General features: G+C 42.5%; 2 protein-coding genes and 1 long non-coding RNA gene across 3 annotated transcripts; 2 read left to right on the top strand and 1 right to left on the bottom strand.

Moving 5' to 3' along the window:
• The first annotated feature begins 2,716 nt into the window (after window positions 1–2,716).
• On the top strand, window positions 2,717–3,175 carry LOC139035580 (non-histone chromosomal protein HMG-17). The gene has a single exon (XM_070468843.1). It carries the CDS (start codon window positions 2,816–2,818, stop codon window positions 3,086–3,088), a length of 273 nt encoding a protein of 90 aa, XP_070324944.1. The 5' UTR covers window positions 2,717–2,815; the 3' UTR covers window positions 3,089–3,175.
• A 4,099-nt stretch (window positions 3,176–7,274) lies between these two features.
• On the bottom strand, window positions 7,275–13,922 carry LOC139035581 (uncharacterized). The gene is made up of 3 exons (XR_011488187.1): window positions 13,709–13,922; window positions 12,383–13,109; window positions 7,275–9,505 (listed from the first exon to the last, which is right to left on the bottom strand). It is a non-coding gene; the product is annotated as an uncharacterized lncRNA (long non-coding RNA).
• Window positions 13,923–13,969: 47 nt separating this feature from the next.
• NGDN (neuroguidin) lies at window positions 13,970–22,538 on the top strand. Its single transcript, XM_020909961.2, has 12 exons — window positions 13,970–14,091; window positions 14,667–14,765; window positions 15,109–15,168; window positions 15,970–16,041; window positions 18,811–18,948; window positions 19,372–19,456; window positions 19,540–19,592; window positions 19,846–19,969; window positions 20,058–20,226; window positions 20,962–21,118; window positions 21,261–21,318; window positions 21,769–22,538. The coding sequence occupies exons 1-12, from the start codon at window positions 14,062–14,064 to the stop codon at window positions 21,786–21,788; spliced, it is 1,065 nt and encodes a 354-aa protein (XP_020765620.2). The 5' UTR covers window positions 13,970–14,061; the 3' UTR covers window positions 21,789–22,538.
• Window positions 22,539–23,144: the final 606 nt, after the last annotated feature.

Raw genomic sequence — 23,144 nt, 5'->3', positions numbered from 1 at the left:
TGGGGAAGAGCCAGCAAAGGGTGCGTGGGCAACGGAGGAGTAAGGGGTGAGGTGGCAGAGATGAGGTTCAGCTCTGTCGGTGTTTCAGACTGCAGAGAGAGCGGCAGAGCTGCGTGTCTGTGCGCTGTGGTGGGAGGTGACCTTGTCTCAAGGGCAGAGCCTCGTGGCTCTGAGAAGTCAGAGCAGGGGGCAGAGTTTCCAGCCCAGCCTCCCGTGCCTGGGCCCCTTTTCTCTGAGATTACAGCCTCTGCCAAGAGCAGCTCCTTGTGTATGTTGCGGGTGGGGGGGAGGGTGATACAAAACAAAAGGCCCTTTTGTGGTACTGTGTTCCTAAGAATAGCTGTGACTGAGTTCGGGGAGGTGTCTCCTATGGCCTGCATGTCCTGGGTCTTGTTCTCAGAGGTGTCCCTTTGCCTGGTGTCTGGTGCTGATGGCTTCTAGCTGTTAGGAGAGTGGAGGCTGTCAGCCCACCTCAGCCTCTGCCACTTGTGCTTGTCCAGTTCAGCTTCGAGACAGGGGACACAGGACAGAGGGAAAAGTGGACAAAACACTGGTCCAAAAAAGTTAGGAGAGGGGAGACAAAGGCCAGCAGCCTGCAAAACCTGGTGCTCAAAGCTGAAGAGTGTGGGAAGCTTAGGCGGAGAGGTGGTGGGCAAAGGGGCCAGGTGGGAGACAAAGGTGGGGAAAAAGGATGAATGGGAAGGGGTGGAAAGAAGCGGATCCAGGCAGAGAAAGAGGGAAAATAGGTGAAGAGGCAGGAATTTAATTTATGATAAGGAATTAGGATGGGGCTGGAGAGGAACCAGGGACAGGAGGAGGGGCCAGGAATGGATCGATCGGCATTGGTGGCTCAGACGGTAAAGCGTCTGCCTACAATGCGGGAGACCCGGGTTTATCCCTGGGTTGGGAAGATCTCCTGGAGAAGGAAATGGCAACTCACTCCAGTATTCTTGCCTGGAAAATCCCATGGACGAAGGAACCTGATAGGCTATAGTCCATGGGGTCACAAAGGCTCGACACGACTGAGCGATTTCACTTTCGCAGAGCAGAGCAGATGGAAAGAGAAGTGGTGAGAGACCTGTGGTGGGTGCTTCTACAGATACTGGGCAGAGGAGAGGGTGGGGTGGCTCATAGAAGAGCTTGGAAAAAAAACGCTCCAGAACAAACGCCATTCCTGTGAGATAACAATGCAGTTCCAATCCCTCCCTAATCTCTAGTCCTATTCTTAGCCCTCTGTCCTCTTAGCAGAGAGGCCACAGGTCCCTAGGCTCTGTCCTTCCCCCCGTGCCCTTGGCTAGAATTAGACAGACATGCCTGCATGCCTGCATGGTCATCTGCTAACCAGGGTCCTCCTGCCTTCTCCACTGTCACTGGAGAAGAGCCTGGAGAGGTGGCGGGAAGAGGACAGGAAGGTCACTGCACACGCTCTGGACCAGGCAGCACCTAGGCTCTGAGGGGGAAAGAGGCAAGTCAGAGGCTCCTTCGTCCTCAAAGAGTTTTCAGATCAATGAACACACGGCCCACGTGATCACAGGTCCAGAGTGGCAACACTTAACATGGGTGAAATAGCTGAAGTTTTGAGTCTCCAAATGTGGGAATGCAGAGGCAGGGCAGGGAGAGGCGAGGACCGTTAGGGAAGGTTCCTGCATATCATCAGTGAGCTGGACATGGGTCCTGAAAGGGCTGGGTCTTGAGCAACCCCTTCCACAGCCACTGTGCACAGCTGTGTGCATCTGGGGGAAATAAGGGAGACAAAGGCTCCTATGTTGACCTTTTGGGCCCAGCCTCCAGGGAACAAGGTTGTCCTAGCTTGACAGGGAGCAGCAACCTCCAGGATCTTTAGGCTGACTGCTATTTGCCGATATTTACTTGCAACCACTGCTTCTTTCTTGCCCAATATATTCTTTTTTTGTTTTCCCCTTGTCCTCCCTCTTGCCTCTGGTCTCTCTAAATATTGTTCATTGTTTTGATATTTTAAACGGCCAGAAGTGATTATGTATATTTTTATCTTGAGCTCTTTCAACTCTGATGAATCTAAATAAAATAAATGCATGATGAATAATGTGCCAAAGAGGGTGAACAGCTGCTGTTCTCTGTTCCTATGAGGGCTCCAATTGCTCCTGCAGAATAAGGGACATAGATGAGATTCCCTGGATCTTATTCAGGGAGAGAGTGGAGGAGGCCTTTCTTTCTTTCTGTTCCTGTTTTTTTTTTTTTTTTAATCTCTCTCTTTCTCTCCTTTCCTTCCTTCCTCCCTCCCTCTTTCCCTCCCTCTTTTTTTTGTCTTTCTACTTTTCTTCTGTCTCTCAAATCATTCTCATTTCTTCCTCCCTCTCTCCCTGTTTTTTTCCCTCCTCCCATATTATAAAAGTATGCTTGTTATTAATACTTCAAAAATACAAACAATAAATCTTCTACCAGGCAAGCGAGGTAAAGCTTCTTCCACTATTCACAGTCCCATTCTGCAAAGGCAATCATCGTTAATAGTTGGAGTGTATCCATCCAGATATACTTTTATCTATGTGTGTAAAATACACGTTTGGGGATTTTTCTTTTACTGGGATATAAAAAAATGAAATGTTTGTAGTTTTGGAGATTCCTTAGGTCATGGATGATTCCAGGGGTCCCTCCTCAAGTAACTTGCATTTTGAATGAGTACCAGAGTCTCTAGAGGCTAAACAGTAATAAACTCTCAAAAAAGAACCAAAATGGGAGCAGTGTGAAGAAGAGGCGAGAGCGACCCCTGGACCGACTTAAAGCCCGCGCGCCACTGCATCCCCGTGTCCAGCGCCTACGTCCCGCCGCCGCAGCCACCATGCCCAAGAGAAAGGCTGAAGGGGATGCTAAAGGAGATAAAGCCAAGGTGAAGGACGAACCACAGAGAAGATCTGCAAGGTTATCTGCTAAACCTGCTCCTCCAAAGCCAGAGCCCAAGCCTAAAAAGGCCCCTGCAAAGAAGGGAGAGAAGGTACCCAAAGGGAAAAAGGGGAAAGCTGATGCTGGCAAGGATGGGAATAACCCTGCAGAAAATGGAGATGCCAAAACAGACCAGGCACAGAAAGCTGAAGGTGCTGGAGATGCCAAGTGAAGTGTGTGCATTTTTGATAACTGTGTACTTCTGGTGACTGTACAGTTTGAAATACTATTTTTTATCAAGTTTTATAAAAATGCAGAATTTTGTTTTACTTTTTTTTTTTTTAAGCTATGTTGTTAGCACACAGAACACTTCATTGTTGTTTTTTGGGGGAAGGGCACGTCACTAACAGAATGTCTCCGAAGCTAAATTGACGTGGGGGAAAAATACCTTTCCCGTCTAGTTTTGAGAGACTTCCTCTTGGTTCCCAGGAAGGAGGGATTCCTTGATGTTGACACACATTAGCCACCTGGGCACAAACGCCTTGTGGTATGGAGAAACTAAAATTTAGTTTTTATGTCCTCTCTCCCCCTCCACCTCAGCATAGACTTGACTCCCCTAAACCCAGAGACCTGTTGTAACCTGAACCCCGCGCCCCTCCAAAATTGATGACCAGTATGTCAGGCAATCTGGACTTCCTAGTGTCACCATTGAGATGGCGTCCTTCAAAAGAGCAGCGGTTCCTTTTTTAGACTGTGGCTCCTCAGAGTGGTACTTCTGCCATTTCCATTTCCATTTCCTGAAAGTCAGGGTCGGCTTGTGAAAAGTTGTTAAACAACATGCTAAATGTGAAATGTCAACCCTCACTCTAAACTTTCCCTGTTCAGAGCATCACATGAAGATTTCATTGGGTTTTATAGTGGCATTCTGATTTTGGTAGTCCATTGAAAAAGGGAGTTTGAAAGTTGTATACTGTTAACGATTGTCTGCCCGTGTCCTGCCTGAAATACCATGATTGTTTATGAAAAGTATCTTTAATAAAGCTGGATACAGTTTGGCTTGGAAAAAAAAAAAAAAAGAACCAAAATGAATTAAAAAATGAATCCAAGAGGCTCAGGAGGATGTGTAACAGATGCCAACAAACATCCCCTTTCTGCCTCAGCTCATCCTTGCCCCTGGATATCCTCCTCTTGGAAGAGGGGCCACTGTACAGAGGAACTCCACCTGGGGGCAGAAGTGCAGGAGTCCAGGTGGACTTTGAGGTCATGAGAAATTTCCTAATACAGCAGAGGCTATATCTGTCTCTGCTGTAAAAAAGAGATTTTCTCCCCCTACAACTGTAGCAATGATATAATGATGTCTGATCATTTATTTTGCAAAGCCAATTCTGAATTGTCACATTTTTCATGCTCAGAAATTTATCTGGTTGTTTTTCTGTTTGGGGGATCTGTAACCTATCCTTTAGGTCACACTTGTACCTGTCCTTTGTTGTGGAAGTTCTGAAATGACCTCTAGCCAGAAGCCAATCAAAAGTTCTAACCAAGATCCTAATATAGTTGATGACTCTGATGTAGCCTTGATCCGACAGCTGGTGTGGCATGGATGGCTGGATTCCTGCTGTGAAAATATAAGCCCAGAGGCATCCGAACTACTCTACACCTATTCTCGCCCTGCTCTGTGCTACTCCTGCGGGCCCCCCATTCCCCACCAAACACCCCAGACTGAGCCAATACTAAGCATCCCCGGCTTCTGCCCCTTCCCAGACACCTATACCCTGGCCATTCAAAGGGAGCAAGGCAAAATTTAAGGTGATGGAAAAAGAAAAATTTAAGGTCATTTTTATGAATCCTGGAAGAACAAGGTCCATAGGATAAGGATCTAAAATATTGAAACATCCTGTTGTTTAAACAGGGAGTTTGCATGTAGGGGATCGAGGTGGGAAGAAGGCTTGAAATCAAGAGAAGGTGGAAAGGGAGCATGCAGGGGATGTGGTCAGCAGTTCCAAAGGATGCTGGTGAGCCCTAGGGAGGCCTAGCTTCTCTAGGCCATGCCGAGGATCCCAGGGAGGAGAATGTGAAGGTGATGTGGCTCCCGTCCCTGTGATCTTTTTCCCCTCTCCCGTGTGACCTTGTCTCATAGGCAGGATCTGTCCTGCTCCAGGCTCTGGCTCCATTTCAGGCTCCAGGCAGGAGAGGTAGAACAAGCTATTGCCCACGTTTGGAGTGTCACGATCAAGTCATCCTTCCCCCTGTGTTCTTCCCTCTGAGCTCTGGGAGCTCAGCTTCTATCTTGTTCCTGAGACTTGGGCCCCACCCTGTGCCCCACACTGGTAACTGAGCCCTGGTTTCGTTCCCTCTGGCAAAGGCTCTGTCTTGGTAACCCTGTTAGTTTCACTGGTGCTTGTCTACTTCTCAGGGATTAGATTTCCCCCCTTAAGTCCCAGATCAAAGCTAGGGGTCCTGTTTCCTGAAGATAGAAGGAGATAGCATATCTTAAAGGGCTTCCCAGGTGGTGCTAGTGGTAAAGAATCTGCCTGCCAGTGGAGGAGCTGGAAGAGACTTGGGTTCCATCCTTGGGTCAGGAAGATCCCCTGGAGAAGGAAATGGCAACCCACTCCATTTTTGCCTGGAAAATCCCACAGACAGAGGAGCCCGGCAGGCTGCAGTCCATGGGGTCTCAAAAAGTTGGTTATGGCTGAGCACACACATACTCACCAGCGTATCTTAATCATTAAAAGCATAGGTTTTGACATCAAATAGGCCTGTGGTCAATAACCCTAGCTTTGGACTAGTTGTGTTACCTAGGTGAGTTATTTAACCTCTTTAAGAAAGAAAAAGTGAAGCATTGTGCAGAGTCTTATGACTCAAACTATGATCCATGGGCTGACACATCCTTGCCAAGTGGGAATATGTTGTTGTTACTGTTTAGTCGCTACGTTGTGTTCAACTCTTTGCAACCCCATGGAGGTTAACCTGCCAACCTCCTCTGTGCATGGGATTTCCCAGGCAAGAATACTAAAGTGGGTTGCCATTTCTTTCTCCAGGGGTCCTCCTGCTCCAGGGATCAACTCTGGCAGGCAGATTCTTTCCACTGAGCCACCAGGGAAGCCCTCAGCATCAGTTTTGACACCAGAGAGGTCTATGGTCAAAAACCCTGGCTTATGGGTTAGCTCTGTGACCTGGGTGTTTCTTAACCCCTTTAGAAAAAAGTTAAGTACCGTGCAGTCTTATGACTGAAAGTATGATCCAATGGACTGATATATTTTCATCAGTGGGAGTTTGTTAGGACTACAGAATCTCAGGCCCCAACCCAGGCCTGAGTTACCTTTCTGCAGAATCTGCAGTTTTACAAGGCCTCCCAGGTCATTTAATGTACATTAAAGTTGGGGAAGCACTAATGTAGAGAAAAGAGCACAGGTCCAAGAAGAACTATTATTGAATTCCAGCACTAACTCTCAGTCTTAACTGTAAAATGTGGATGGTAATACCTACCTCATACACTTGGTTTAAGGATTATGTATATGAAGTTATAAAAAAAACTGGTACAACTATTATGAAAAACAATATGGAGTTCCTCAAAAAATTAAAACTAGAAATACCATATTATTCAGCAACCCCTTTTCTGGATATATAGCCGAAGGAAATGAAATCACTGTCTTGAAGAGATATTCACTGTAGCATTCTTCACAATAGTCAAGACATGCAAACAACTAAAGTATCCACTGTTAGATGAATGGATGAAGGCTATTGTCCATCTCTAAAAGAAAGAAATCTTATCATTTGTGACAGTATGGATAACACTGATGGGTGTTATGCTAAGTGAAATAAACCAGATACAGAAAGACAAATACTGCATGATTTCACTTATATATGGAATCCAAAAAAGATAAACACTTAGACTCAAAGAATAGAACGTGGTTTGGGGAGGGAGGGGAAATGTTGATCAAAGGGTACAGAGTTTCAGATATGAAGGATGTAAGTTCTGGCCATCTTACTAATGTACAGCATGGTGACTGTAGTTAAAAGTACTGTTTTGTGGGACTTCCCTGGTGGTCCAGTGGTTAAGACTCCAAGCTCCAATGCAGGAAGCAAAACTCCAACGCAGGAGCCCAGGATCCATCCCTGGTCAGGGAATTAGATCCCACATGCTACAACTAAACAGCTTGCATGCCATAACGAAGATCCTGAGTGCCTTACCTAAGACCCTGGAGGCAACCAAATCAATAAACATTTGAAAAAAAAAGTACTGTTTTGTGTACTTGAAATTTGCTATGAGAGTAGATCTTTATTGTTCTAACAAAAAAAAAAAAAAAAGGAAGGGTAACTATGTAAGGTGATAGATACATTGTTAACTTGATTGTGTATACATACATTGATATATACATATATCAAAATATCATTTTGTAAAAATATATACAGATTTTATTTGTCAAATATTCCTCAATAAAGAAGGGGAAAAAATGGAGTTATAGGCAGTGTCCAACAAATAGTGACTGCTCAATAAGTGGTATCTATTACTTCCACTTGCCTGCTTGGATTTCCAAACTTGTTCCAGTGCCCTCTTGTTAGAATATCTTCCTGATTTTGACTGCTTTAATAGACTGATTCTTTTATCTGCTGCCAGCCTGGTCTGGACTTCCTTCCAGCATCTGCAATGACAATATCCCCCAGAATCTGCCCCATCTCAGTGCGCCCTGTCTAATAATTCCAGATCCCAGCTCCTTCCAGTCTGATTGTTCAACTCATGTTACTGAGAATGATAATGCTAATGGGTGCAGGCCTCACCACAGTCCAGGAATGAACATTCATTCCCGCTAATATTGATTAAGCCCCAACTTTGTGGCAGGCACAGTCCCGACTTCAGGAGCTCACAGATGACTATGGAGGGGCAAACAGGCAGTGACAGAATAGTGTGTCAGGTATTATAATAGAGGAAGTAGTAGGCACTATGATGGAAGAAATCTTCGAGCACAGAGCAAGGTCACCTAATCTAGACTGGAGGTCAGGAAAGGTTCAGTGGAGGAAATGATTTTTAAGGTCAGATATGAAGGATGAGCTGGAGTAGGTCAAGAAAAGGATGAGCTGGGCAGTGACCAGCTTGTCCAATAGCCTGAGAGGAATTGAAACGTGCTCAGTGTAGCTAAGGGCTTTCCCGGTAGCTCAGTGGTAAAGAATACACCTGCCAATGCAGGAGACACCGGTTCCATTCCTGGGTCAGAAAGATTCCCTGGAGGAAGAAATGGCACCCACTCCAGTGTTCTTGCCTGAAAAATCCCATGGACAGAGGAGCCTGAAGGGCTGCAGTCCAGGGGGTTGCAAAGAATCCAAAACAACTGAGTGAGTGAGCACAATGTAGCTAAAGAATGGAAGTAACGGGGAAATACCAAAGAGGAAGAGCCTGGGAGGCAGGTGAAGGCTGGTCAAAAAGAACCTTATAAAACAAGGGAGTTTGGATTTTAACCAGGCATGGAGCCTCATTAATGTGTTTTAAGGTGGTGTTGGCATGGGTGGTGGTGGTGATGTTATCTGATTTTATAGAACTAGTGATATAACTTTTCTTGGGAAAAGTGACATTGTGTTTTCAGATTCATATGCAGAGGAGATTCTAGACTTGTGGTCACAGGAATGCAGGGAACTACTCTGAGAAGCTGGGAAATAGAAATGAGAAAGGGAAGGGAGCTCAGGAGAAAGGCACCCAACAATATTTCTATTAATCTATAGACTCTACCTTCAAAAGGTCCTACCTCCTTCTTTCCTTCTCATGCCTAGATAATTGCAATAGCACCTTACCTAGTCTTCTAGCTGCTCTTCTCAACAAATGACTGGCAGTCTCAATTTTCTAAAGTGCCACGTCTAATATATCTATCATTCATAGAAACTTCCAGGGCTCCATGTTGTCTTGGAGACAAAGCCTGAATACTTCTGACTGGCACCTGAAGACACTTTGTAAACTGGCCCCAGATTGTCCCCATTTAGCTCTTCACTTCCTGGTCCGACTGGTCCTCCATAGCACCCCCACCCCAGGCTGGACCTTCCCACCTCTCTAATGTTGTTGGAACTTCTCCTGCTTGCCCCCTCCAGGCACTGCTCAGCGGCTCTTTTTTTAAAAAAAAAAAAACAACACACAAAAAACCTATTCCACTATTAATATAGAAATCACAAATAATATACCCAAGAATCATTTAAAAACATCATTCACTTGTGAAGCTCACAATAAATTATAATCTACTTATACATACATTGTTTCAGTAGATTCTCAAAACTGAGTAGCATATTGATATTTTCTCCATTTTCAAATGTGGAAATTCAAGTTTTTAAAGGCCTAAATAGCTCTGATTAAAGATTCAGCAATACTACAATATATATAACTAACAAAAATGTTAATGGAATGTATGAGATCCTCTAATGGTTCTAATTTGCATTTTCAATTGAAGTATAATTGATTTACAATGTCATGTTAGTTTCAGGTGTATATCACAGTGATTAATCAATACATATATACATATACATAATCTATATTTGTATAGATTAATAAAAAATATTGAGTACAGTTCCTTGTGCTTTACAGTAGGTCATTGTTGTTATCTATTTTGTATATAGTAGTCTCAGTGGTTCTTCTGTGAAAGTACTTTTCAATTCAGCAGGGCTGTTCCTGAAACACAAACAAAACTTTGTTGAAACTATGCAAGTACTGAAATGACACACAAGATCTCCTACCCAACCACATTAACTATTTTCAATTCTCAACTTCTTTCCAAGGTGTGCTTGTGTTTCTATTTTATATATACATACAAAAATACATATAAAATACATATATTGCATATAGGGCTGCTATGTGTACATACAGTATGTACATAATCATGCTCTAGCCATCAGAATTCCATATTTCTTCAATCTTAGATTTTCTAATTTTTATGACTGCAGACATTCCACTACTATCTATCAAATGGAGATAATAATATTGCCCACCTTATGGGTTTACTCTGAGTATTAAACAACAAGTTAAAACACTCAACCTTGACCATGTTGCAGAATCATACTTCTTTAATAAGAAGGCTTATTAAAATACTGTGTCTTAGGCCTTGGCCTCAGAAATCTGATTCAGTAGGACAGGGTGGGGGGCCTGAATTTGTATTCCAGGTGCTACTAGATCAAGGACCACACTTTGAAAAACCACCGAATTAGTATGTGTAAAGTGTTCAGAATAATGCCTTGCATAGAGTAAGCACTCAATGAAAATTGAAAGTGAAATTTAGTCACTCAGTTGTGTCTGACTCTTTGCAACCCCATGGACTGTAGCCCACCTGGCTCCTCTGTTCACAGAATTCACCAGGCAAGAATACTGGAGGGAGTTGCCATTTCCTTCTCCAGGGGATCTTCCCAACCCAGGAGTTGAACCTGGGTTGGGTTCAATGTCTCCTGCATTGCAGGCAGATTCTTTACTGGAATGGGTTGCCATTTCCTTCTCCAGGGGATCTTCCCAACCCAGGGATCAAACTCCTGCATTGCAGGCAAATTCTTTATGGTCTGAGCCACCAGGGAAGGATAAACACTCAATAAATGGAGCTATTTGCTATTTCTGAGATAAAATAAACTCCCCTAGTGGCTCAGATGATAAAGAATTTGCCTGCCAATGCAGGAGCCAAGGGTTTGATCCCTGGGTTGGTCAAGAAGATCCCCTGGAGAAGGAAATGGCAACCCACTCCAGTATTCTTGCCTGGAGAATTCCATGGAGAGAGGAACCTAGTGGACTACAGAGATAATATAAGAAATTTTACTTATTTGATATTTAGATTGCCTATAGTACTATAACATCTTTATTGAGACATAACTCATATACCATAAAATTTGCCTTTTTACAGTGTACAATTCAGTTGTTTCAGTATATTCATAGTTTGGTGACCATCATCACTACCTAACTTTAGAACATTTTCATCACCTCAAAAAGAAACCCACTTCCATTAACAATCACTCTCTAATCCTTTGCAGTTTTTTGAACTTATAATGTTTCTGTAAACATATATACATATGGTTTCTTTTTTTTTGAAAGATTTTCTCAGAACAAATTAAAGAAACAGATTTTTGAATCAATGAGTCTTTGTATTTTCATGTATAATTACTGATTGAGTCATGATGTGCCCAGATAATTGGTTAAATGTTATTTTTGTCCATGATTTCAAACTATATTACAAAGCTATAGTAGTCCAAACAATATCATAATGGCACAAAAACAAACACATAAATCAATGGGACAGAATAGAGAGGCTAGAAATAAAACCACACTTGTTTGGTCAATTAATTTATTACAATAGGGAAAGGGTAATGTCTTCAACAAATGGTGATAATAAAACTAAACAGCTACACCCAAAAGAATGAAACTAGACTCTTATACACAAAATAGCTCAAAATGGATTAAAGACTTGAAGGGAAGACGTGAAACCTCACAAATTTTAGAAGAAAACATAGGCAGTAAGCTCCTTAACAGCAGTCTTGACAAGGAAGTTTTTGAATCTGACAGCAAAAAATAAAGGCAACAAAACAAAAATAAACAAGTGGGATTACAAGCTAAAAAGCTCTGGACAGCAAAGGAAGCCATCAACGAAATGAAAAGGAAACCTATAGAATGGGAGAAAATATTTGCTAATCATATATCTGATAAGGCGTTTACCCAAAATATTTATAGAAATCATACAACTTAATAACAGAAAATTACCTGATTAAAAAATGGGCTGAGGATCTGAATAGTTCACAAATTCTTGTCAAAATGGAAAAATTTTCATAATACAAATCCTGATAAATGGTTTAAAAACTATTGGTTAATTGAGTAGGAGGAACTAAAGAGCCTCTTGATGAAGGTGAAAGAGGAGAGTGAATTTGCGGGTGGGTGAGGTTCCTACTCCACACCACCCAGACCTGGGCTTTATCCTACTCAGGGTCTCGCTCAGGGCCAGGTGAGTGGAGACCTGATCTGTTATCAGAATAAATGTCACCACAATTCAATTTTTTTTTTAAAGGAGAGTGAAAAAGCTGGCTTAAAACTCAACATTCAAAAAATGAAGATCATGGCATCCAGTCCCATCACTTCATGGCAAATAGATGGGGAAGCAATGGGAAACAGTGACAGATTTTACTTTCCTGGGCTCCAAAATCACTGCAGATGGTGACCGCAGCCATGAAATTAAAAGACACTTGCTCCTTGGAAGAAAAGCTATGTTAAACCTAGACAGCGTATTAAAAAGCAAAGACATTACTTTGCTGACAAGGGTCCATATAGTCAAAGTAGTGGTTTTTCCAGTAGTCATGCATGGATGTGAGATTTGGACCATAAAGAAGACTGAGTGCTGAAGAATTGATACTTTGAGCTGTGGTTTTGGAGAAGGCTCTTGAGAGTCTCTTGGACTGCAAAGAGATCCAACCAGTCCATCCTAAAGGAAATCAGTACTGAATACTCATTGAAAGGACTGATGCTGAAGCTGAAACTCCAATACTTTGGCCATCTGATATGAAGAGCCTACTCGTTGGAAAATACCTTGATGCTGGGAAACACTGAAGGCAGGAGAAGGGGACGACAGGATGAGATGGCTTGATGGCATCACCAACTCAATGGATATAAGTTAGGGCAAATTCCAGGAGATGGTGAAGGACAGGAAAACCAGGGATGCTGCAGTCCATGTGGTCGCAAACAGTCAGACACAACTGAGCAGCTGAACAACAACTCTCTTATTTATAGGTGAAGAGCTCAATTGAGTAGGATATCAAGCACCTGAGCTTCCACTGTGCCTGAAACAGCAAATAAATGTTAGATGCAGAGGCAAGGGGACTGGATACTTAACTCCTGCCTTCTTTGGGAGTCCAGCAAAAGATTTAGAAACCAGAATTTTCCCACCCTAGTTGCCGAGAAATGGGGAGTTATTAATTGTTTACTTTCAGAAGACTGCTCCAAGTCAGGAAATCTAATTTCTAGTCCTAGAGCAACTTGACAGTTGTAGGTAAAATTCAAGACCATTATTTCCTCTTTTAGTGCTTATTTCCCAAGGCAGATGATGCACATACTTACTCAGTCATGTTTGACACTTTGAGACCCCATGGACTATAGCCTTCCAGGCTCCTCTGTCCATGGTATTTTCCAGGCAAGAATACTGAGGTGGGTTGCCATTTCCACTTCCATCTCCAGGGAATCTTTCTGACCCAGGAACAGAACCTGAGTGTCTTGCATTGACCAGTGGATTCTTTACCACTGCGCTACCCAGGAAGTCCTAGGCAGAGGACAGGAACAATTAATACCCAAACAGCTGACTTTACCGGACTGTAAAAACCAGGAGTGAGCTGACATATTTGAAAGTATTAAGAAAAGATGAAAAAGTTGGCTTAAAACTCAACATTCAGAAAACTAAGATCATGGCATCTGGTCCCATCACTTTATGGCAAATAGATGGGGAAACAGTGGAAACAGTGACAGATTTTACTTTCCTGGGCTCCAAAATCACTGCAGATGGTGACTGCAGCCATGAAATTAAAAGAGGCTTGCTCCTCAGAAAAAAAGCCATGACCAACCTAGACAGCTTATTAAAAAGCAGAGACATTACTTTGCCAACAAATATCTGTTTAGTCAAAGCTATGGTTTTTCCAGTAGTCATGTATGGATGTGAGAGTTGGACCATAAAGAAGACTGAGCCCCAAAGAATTGATGCTTTTGAACTGTCGTGTTGGAGAAGGCTCTTGAGAGTCCCTTGGACAGCAAGGAGATCAAACCAGTCAATCCTAAAGGAAATCAGTCCTGAATATTCATTGGAAGGACTGACGCTGAAGCTGAAACTCCAATTCTTTGGCCACCTGATGCAAAGGGCAGACTCACTTGAAAAGACCCCGATGTTGGGAAAGATTGAGGGCAGGAGGAGAAGGAGACGCAGAGGATGAGACGGTTGGATGGCATCACCGACTCAATGGACATGAGTTTGGGTAAACTCCGGGAGTTGGTGATGGACAGGGAGGCCTGTTGTGCTGCAGTCACAAAGAGTCCGACACGACTGAGCAACTGAACTGAAGATAAGATGAGCAGCGCATAATGAAATACTACGTATGCACAAGCTGGGTTTGAATCTGTGTGACCAGAAGCAAGTCATGTAAATCTGAACTGGCTTCATCTGTCAAACGTCCTCCCCTTGACGTCCCCTAACTGGTAGAAGTCAGCAGCTGAGGGGGGGCTTTATGCGTTGCCCCCAGGTGGTCACCATGCAGGTGAATGTGCTTATCTTCTGTGTCTAAATTCTGACTCTGGGCTTCGCTGGCCCAACTCTCTTATTTGTAGATGAAAAGAGCTCAGAGATCAAATGACTTCTCCAAAATCACACAAACGCCTTGGGGGTCTATGAAGAATCTACCGCGCCCTGCGTTGGACTCCTAGCCTGGAATGGCGACTCCACAACGTGGCTACCTTCTCAGAGATAAGCTGAGGCCCGTCACCTAGCGGCAGGCCACAGGCAAAGCAAGGGAAGCGTCTTGAAAGAGACTCCGGGTACTGCGGCAGCCAAGAGCCAATACGCTCTCAGTTCGCTCAGTTAACTCCTTTTTCCCATTGGACCTCTAAAAGTGTCAGTCAATCATTTGTCGAGTTTTTACTGGCTTAACTCCACCCATTCTACTCAATCTACTAATCATATGGTTCTTTCCAAGAGCTTATTTAGATGGTTAAAGCTCCTCCTAAGTCTGACGAGTTTAGCCGGTTCTTCTATTCCATTGGCTGGATCCGGCCCCTCCTCCCGTACATCCTGTTCGGAGCGGAAATGAGAGAGCCCCTCTTCCTATTGGTTTAGATTTGCAAGCGCGGTGATCTCTCAAGTCTATCCTGGCAACGTCCGCTCTCAGGAAGTACAGTTCCGGAAGGGGCAGGCTTTGTGAAGATGGCGGCTCCGGTGAGTTTCGTGTGTTTGTTTCCTTGGCTTAATATTGTGGACGTTTCCTTTCTCCTCGGTGCCTGGAGGCAAATTATTGGCGCGAGGGAAGGATGGTGATAAAAATAGCTCTACCGAGGCGTCCTCCCTGCCACAAGCGTAGTAAGGAGACGGGACTGGAGTTCACTTTCCTTTCCAGTAACGTGAGAGGCTGGCCGGCCGTGAGGCGAGGCTGCATGGGCATCGGAGTGGGAAGGCAGGAAGTCTGGGCTGTTTGAAGGAGAGAGGGGACTTTTCCACCCCACACCTTCCGTCTTATGATCCTGAGGAAAGAAATGACTTTTCTTTACTCTCACTTCCATAGGAGGTGTTGGAGTCAGACCTGCCAAATGCTGTGGCACTTTTGAAAAACCTCCAGGAGCAGGTGAGTAATGCCACCCCTTTTGGAATAGATTAATTGCAAATCTGCTTTGACTTTGTTTGCCTCACCTCTAAACTCTGGTGATTTTGGGGCATGTGGTTTACCTGGTGGCTCAGCGGTATAGAACCTGCCTGCCAGTGAAGGAGACTCAGGTTGGATCCCTGGGTAAGGAAGAGCCCCTGGAGAAGGAAATGGCAACCCACTCCTATATTCTGTCTGGGAAATGCCATGGACAGAGGATCCTGGTAGCCCATGGGGTCGCAAATAATTGGATAGGGCATAGCGACTGAGTACGCATTTGAATGACCAGATGCAGGATGATCTAATGAAAACCTTTTCAGGCAACAATTCAGAGTAATTGATTTCTGCATCCAAAAGAATATAGGAAACTTCAGGGAAAAAACCATCTGAATCAATTTCCTTTATTCCTATAGATAACAAAACCAATGATGAGAAAGGTGATGGTGATTTGCCCTTTGGGTGCCCAGCTGATATACAGTTATATACTAATAGATCTCACATTGCAAGTTCAACTGTACAAAGCTGCAGTGCCCTCATGACCACTGTCCCAGTTCTCATCCCCTACCCCTAGTTTGGTATTTAAGAAGAGGTTGAAAGTTTTTTCTACTTTTTGAAGAAGTATCAGAAACAGCCTCTCCTGTACTTTCCCAGAACTGAAAAGAAGATGATGGTGTACTCAGATATCAGTATTTTTTAGGTGGCTTGTTTAGGTTTTGTCCTTCACAGCTCATAGAGATGACTTTATTGTATCCTGATCAGGGGTTTTATTTGGATTAATTTCAGGTGATGGCTGTCACGGCACAAGTGCAAACTCTGACCAAAAAAGTTCAAGCTAAAGCTTATCCTACAGAGAAGGTAAGACATAATTGAAGAGTAAGCATCCCTTGACTTAATATTCTCAACAGTTCTATCCATTGTAGACTTATTGAGTATGTTGTGTGTCCTCAGTGCTGGAGCTTTGAAGATGAATAAGATCCAGTTTCTGTGCTGAAGTCTAATAGAGAAGGCAGGTGAAAGCAGTAGATATAAACAGTAGCGTCATGGTGAAAACTGAGGCGTGAGATTAAATGATCAGCAAGGAGCAAAGGGGGTTAGGCCTCTTAGAGGAGGTAGCAGGATTGTGAGGAGTAAACAAGGGTCAGAGGGATGGAAAGAAATAGCATGTGCAAAAACACGAAGATCTAATGCATGATGATATTCTGGAAAGGAGGTATGTCATATAGTGTGCTTTTTTTGTACATTTTATGTGTATTTTGGGGGCAGGGCTAGAAAATATGACTGGAAAAGTAGTCACTCTACGAAAAGCCTTGTAGGCCAACTAAGGAGTTACTACTGTATTCATTTAATCCAAAATTTTGCTAATTGGGGGGCATATTGCTTATTTTATATACTAAGAAGTACTGCTTGTTAATCTGTGACGTACTAAGATACTGTGGATTTAAAGATTTATTCTGACTATGAAAATGATGTGTATCTTAAAATTAAATAGTGATTTTCAAATTAAGGTCTTGAAGTTTCCAAGGGATTATTGGGTGTAGGACAAGTATAGAAGGACTCTGGATCAGTATAGAAGGATCTCTGGATCCCTCATACCAGCTTGAACTGTGTTGCCTGTTTTATGTATTGAGCTTTTGTTCTAAGATATTATTTAAGCAGGATATTCCATAGGTCAGCAGAAGTATGGAAATCATTATAGTAGGTCAATAAAAGTCATTGAAGGTTTTTAAAACACGAGATTTATAGCAGACTTGTGCTTTAGGAAGACAACTAAATGAATTTTTAGTGTATCTTTTTGCCATTTCTTTCTCTTGATTCATTTTTGTTCTCCTTATTTTTAATCTTTGCTTCTTGTTTTGTTTTAGTCTTATACACTTGTAACCCATACACTTGTAACTCATAAGCTTGACAATGCCTAAGCATGTCGAAAGATCCTGTTTCTCACATTCTTGGCTGTCTTTATTCTGGGTATAATGCTTTTATGCATTTTAATGCCTTTTTGAGATGAGCTGCTCACATGTATCTTAGATCACTATATATTTATTCATTGAATAGATATTTATTAACTTAGAGAATCAAAGACCTTTATTAGGTGTTTTATAGGCTACAAAGTATTTTCCCATCTTATTTGAGTCTCATGTTACATGTTACAGATGAGGAGACAAATACCCAATATTTGACTATTGAATGACTAATTCAAAAGTTGAGCTCAGCTTGTCTGTCTTTAAATGCTTTGCTCGTCCTCCTGTATCATGCTAGTGTTGACCTCAAGCATGTTGGTTTATGGATACTCAGGGCTTGGGTGTTGGAGTCAGACTGAGTTTGAATCCCAGCTCTACTCCTATTGCTGTGTTATCTTGGGCAGAGATTACTTAACCTGTCTGAAGTAGGTCTTCCAAGGTCTGTGGAATTTTTCAGTTTTGTTTTATGCAGTCACAGTGACTTTTTTTTCCCCTATAACTATACCTTAAGTCTGCTTACACAAGTTACTTTTTTATTTAAAAGAATGCACTTACAATTTCTGATTAGCAAATCATAATACACTGTAATGTAATACACTTCTTTGGTGGTGGACTACCCTGTGCAGCATGTGGAATCTTAGTTCCCTGACCAGGGACTGAACCTGTGCCCCCTGCAGTGGAAACGCAGAGTCTTAATCACTGGACCACCAGGGAAGTCCCTATAATGATTTCTAATTGTTAGAAAGTTGAAAAGATACATAAAATCACAAAGAAGAAAATTAAACATCAGTGTGATCACCATTCTGAGATACCCACTGGGGTACATTTAAAAATTTTGTTTGTTATAAAAGTAACATGTGCTTGATGGAAAATCAATTTTTTAGTACTCTCCATTTCTTCCTTTTACTCATCTTCGTTCCCAGGGGTAGTAGTTGCTAATTGTATTATCTTCATTTTTCTATACATGTGAAATATGTGTATCATACTTCTCCCCTCCTCAATTTGAACCACATTATTCACTCTTTCTACTTAGGTAGAAAGTGTGTTGACATAGAATTAAGTCCCTGTCAGTATGTATAGAGATCATTGTTTTTACCTGTAATTTATAATTTCATCATATGGGGATAAAAGCATATATTCACTGTGTGTGGTATATTTTCACTGTAGGGATTCAACAATCACTACAAAATCATAGTGACTGTTTTGGTTAAATTAATTTAAAATTCAGCCCTGTGTGAAGATATTTTTGATTGTCACAACTTGAGGGGTGGGATCAGTGGTAGAGGTCAGGGCTGCTGTTGAACATCCTTTAGTCCTCCTTTGTTCATTGTAGATTGAACAGTGCTCCACAGCAAAGAATTATCTATCCCCAAATAGCAGTAGCCCTTGAGTTTGAGAAACCTTGCTATAGTGATCTTGGGGTATACTTTATTGATTTTCATGCTCTTCCTGTCTTCCATAATTTTGTGAGCTTTTCTTCTGTCATGTTAGCATAATTTTCTCTGTGGCCATTTTAGGTATAGCCACTTCCTTGAGACTACTCTAGATACCTTACGTGAACTGCTTGGAGAAAACTTGAACTTGGAAAAAATTATCCAGTGTTCCCTAGGCTCTCTCTCCTCATTCTCTGGTTAAAACTGAATTTGCTTCTTATGATTCAACTCAGGGTCTCAGCCTTTTGGAAGTAAAAGATCAGCTGTTGCTCATGTACCTCATGGATTTGAGCCATCTCATCCTGGACAAAGCCTCGGGAGGTTCTCTTCAGGGACATCCTGCAGTTTTGAGACTGGTGGAGATTCGCACGGTACAAAGCATTTGGTGTCTTACGGGGTCTAAGTTGCTAAATCCTGAATTCCAGAACTGTGACATGATCGCTCTCATTTAAGTGGGTGTTCTCATGTTCCCTGGGTCAGGAAGATCCCCTGGAGAAGGGAGTAGCAACCCACTCCAGTATTCTTGCCTAGAGAATTCCATGAACAGAGTAACCTGACGAGCTACAGTCCATGGGATCACAAAGATCAGACCGGACTGAGCAACTAACACTTTTATTTTTTTTTTCATTTTTCTCATGTTTAATGAGGAAACCAAATGGAGAAAAAGCATTTTTGTTTTCATTTGCTCTACTTTTTGCATATTTTAGGGGCTTTATCTGGAAGCTTAAAATAGGAACTTTTGGTATGTGCTTATTTAGGGGAAGGACATGTAATGGTATTTAACCACATTTTAGGTTTTGGAAAAGCTTCGTCCTTTGGACCAAAAACTGAAGTATCAGATTGACAAACTGGTCAAGACTGCAGTGACAGGCAGCCTCAGTAAGTAAGGGAAACTGTAGGTTTTCTGGGGACCATTCAAAAAGTTCCAAGTCTTTTAAAATCTCTTGAATCTTTTATTGTAGGTGAGAATGACCCACTCCGTTTTAAGCCTCATCCCAGCAATATGATGAGCAAGGTAAGAGGCTGCAGTACCCTGGTTTTCCTGAGGGACCTAAACCTGGGTGAACCTTGTGGTGCTCCTGGACCTTCTGGGATTTCTCTTATTACTGTTGACGCCCAGCTTGTACCTAAGAGTGTTGAATGTGAGATTCCCCTTTCTCCCTCTGGTTTGTATTCCCACTTTCCCAGGTACTTCAGCTTTCGATTTCCTTGTCACTTATTTGACTAACTCTTCCTAAGTTTGTGTGGACATTATGTTCCTCTTGTAGTTGAGCTCTGAGGATGAGGAGGAAGATGAAACAGAGGAAGGCCAGTCTGGGGCTTCAGGGAAGAAATCTGGAAAAGGAACAGCTAAGAAATACGTCCCACCACGCTTGGTTCCAGTGCATTATGGTATGAACTGCGACTGCTGCTTCCTCTGTGTGAATTGTGTTTCTCTTCTCTGTTCTGGGATAACTGTTGCTGATTTTTAATCACACAGATGAAACAGAAGCTGAGCGGGAGAAGAAGCGCCTAGAACGAGCCAAGAGACGGGCGTTGAGCAGCTCTGTCATTCGTGAGCTAAAGGAGCAGTACTCAGATGCTCCAGAGGAAATCCGAGATGCTCGGCATCCTCATGTTACTCGCCAGAGTCAGGAGGATCAACACAGGTGCAGTTAGAAGTTGTCTATGCTGTAGGGACTTGTCCTTTTGTTTTGAATGAATATGATTAATCTGATTCCAAGAGAACCCATGTTATCTAGGAAATGGGAGTACTAAACTTGGGTTAGTGATTTCTAAGAATTAGAGTTTTGAAGTACAGAATGGGGACTGGGGGAAAAATGTTCCCCCCCACCACCACCCCAAGCTGTTCAAGCTAAGCAAATGCTCCATGGAGAAAAAAATATGCATTGCCACTGACTAAGGCTTTAAAGTTCTGTTTCACTATCCTTGCTCTTTATTTTGTGAAGAAAGCAAGAAAATCAGGTTTTTAGATAAGTTCAGGGAAGAAAAGTAGAAAAGCAATTGTTGAACACAGATTTGTCAACTTTGCCTAGGTGTCAATCTGTACAGTCGATAGATTTCAGTGAGAAGGTCCATGTAGGGGATCCTATTTATGAAGCTGGAATACAAAGAATTTTATATAATAATTTAAATATTCCTGTGGATGGGCTGTGAGTTCATTTCTGGGGGCGGGGAGGGAAGTTTTAGCACAAAGAGCATTTCATTGAACATTGAGTACTGAGCATATAGTATCACCTCACCAAATACTATAGTGACTAGCTCTGAAATTTCTTGAGAACTGTCTACATGATGGCTGAGTAAACACCTGGGCCAGGTTCTTGGCTGCAGTTTTCTACCTCAGTGGACTGAGTATGCTGGAAGCTGTCTGTGTTTCTTCTCAGGATTAACTATGAGGAGAGCATGATGGTGCGTTTAAGTGTCAGCAAGCGGGAGAAAGGACGGCGGAAACGAGCAAATGTCATGAGCTCACAGCTTCATTCCCTCACGCACTTCAGTGACATCAGTGCTCTGACAGGAGGAACCCCTCATCTTGACGAGGTGAGGTGCAGATCCAGTGGTGGGAGGTGACCTTCACGCTCGCAGCTAAGTGTATGTGGGCTTATTACCATGAGGAACTTGGAAAGGGACACTAGTACTTGAAAGCACACAGCCATTCCTTCCCTTCTCCGTGCATCTCCAGGATCAAAATCCTACTAAGAAGCGGAAGAAGATACCTAAGAAAGGTCGGAAGAAGAAAGGTTAGTGAATGGCTCAGACTTGGGTGATCAAGTGCAGCGTGGGCTTTATAAATTGAGATACCAGCTCTGGATTTGCCATTCTAGTTCTTGCAAACCTCTATAGTATCTCTTCCATACTGGGCATTGATCTCTTTAGATGTAGGCATTTATCTTTTTCTTTTCCAAGGTGAAAATCAGTAAATTCACAAAAGAGACTTCTGGATTCTCTCTCTGAAGTCCCCATAGCTCTTGTGCAGGCTTACTTACGAAAATATAAAAGCATCACTTGAAGGAACTGTTACTCAATGTCAGTTTCCTTCCTACTTCTAGTCTTTTTTCCCTGGGAGGATACAGAGTACTGCTGAGGGGACCCACTCCTAAGGAGCCCTTTTCTCTAGATGGTCTTTTTTTCTGTCTCTTCGGTTTTTCCCAACTGTCCTTTGCCTCATTCTTGGTTTCCCTTCCTTTCAGGTTTTCGGAGGCGGCGGTGATTATGGTTGTACATACTTAATTTATTTTTGTCATCCGGGATACTTCTAATTTCATTGTATGTAGGTTTTTTCTTTGGAATTAATTCATCATTTACTCCGGACATGTGGAAAGATCTTTATTAATAAAATTGATTTTACTTAACGAATTGAAGCCCCTTTTGCACATGTATTATATGACTGGAATCACTGGGTGTGGGTATTTTTGGTGAGAGGGTGATGGAAAAGGGAAAGAGGAGATTTTGGGGGGAATAAGAAAGTTTGGCTTTATATGGTTTTCTTTGATAAATATTTTCCCCAGAAATGAGAAATTGGTTATTTAGTCAAAAAGTATTGAGAGATTAGTGTTAATACATTCTTTTCGCCCCCATGTTGCCCCAAGTTCCTGTATGATTTATTGTAATGATAATACAGATAATCTGAAATATATGTACATTTTAAGATTTATTATGTATCTTACGGAAATCCCCAGGTGGCTCATTGGTAAAGAATCCGCCTGCTAATGCAGGAAATATGGGTTCAATCCCTGCATCAGGAAAGATCCCCTGGAGGAGGAAATGGCAACCCGCTCCAGTATCTTTGCCTGAGAAATTCCACGGACAGAGAAATGGGCCACAGTCCACGGGGTGGTAGAGTCTGTCACGACTGTGCACGCAGGCAGTGTATTTTATTGACCACCAGATGGCATTGGTGGTTCAGAAAACCTTTGTTTTTGACTGTAATCGAATTCTATTAAATGGAACCTTTTCCTCATTACCAAGAGTTATTCTTGTCTCCACTTGTCTGAATGTTTTTCTTTTCTCTAAAACAGCATGGAAATAGGGCAGTCCTCAGGTCCGTTATTGAAAAAGTGTATCTAGAGAAAATAGAGTGAATAAGAGGAGTGTAAGGAATCAGTACAGTCTTATGGTTTTCTGACTTGTTGATGCTCCTTCAACAAAGGCTTCAGTTACCAGTTAGTAAAGGCCGGTCCTTTTACAAAGACCTTGTGAAATAATGCCAACAAGCAGGCAGACAGAAAACTCCTACAGACCAAAAGAATGAAATCCTGCAGACATCAGCCCAAGCCAGGAGACTGGTAGAGGTTACATATCTGAGATTTTATATTCAATTCAAAGAACGACTTCTGTTAGTGAGAGATCCCTCTGGCTTTGGATAATACAGAAAATGAAAAGAGGAATGGGAAGGGAGTTGAGCCTATAGAAATAATTCCTTGGAATTAATGATGTGTCATGGAGAGGGATATAATTTGGATCACTATGTCACTAAAACCTTGTTGATTCTAAGTCCTATGAATTTGGACTTAACATTGGTCTGCCCAGTTGGGGCAGGGTTTGCTTTCAGTCAGCTGTAGCTTGG

Source organism: Odocoileus virginianus, chromosome 6 (genome assembly GCF_023699985.2).
Source record: "Odocoileus virginianus isolate 20LAN1187 ecotype Illinois chromosome 6, Ovbor_1.2, whole genome shotgun sequence".
NCBI lineage: Eukaryota > Metazoa > Chordata > Mammalia > Artiodactyla > Cervidae > Odocoileus > Odocoileus virginianus.
The sequence above is the reverse complement of the archived record's forward strand: the minus strand, read 5'-3'. Positions and strand labels throughout refer to the sequence as shown.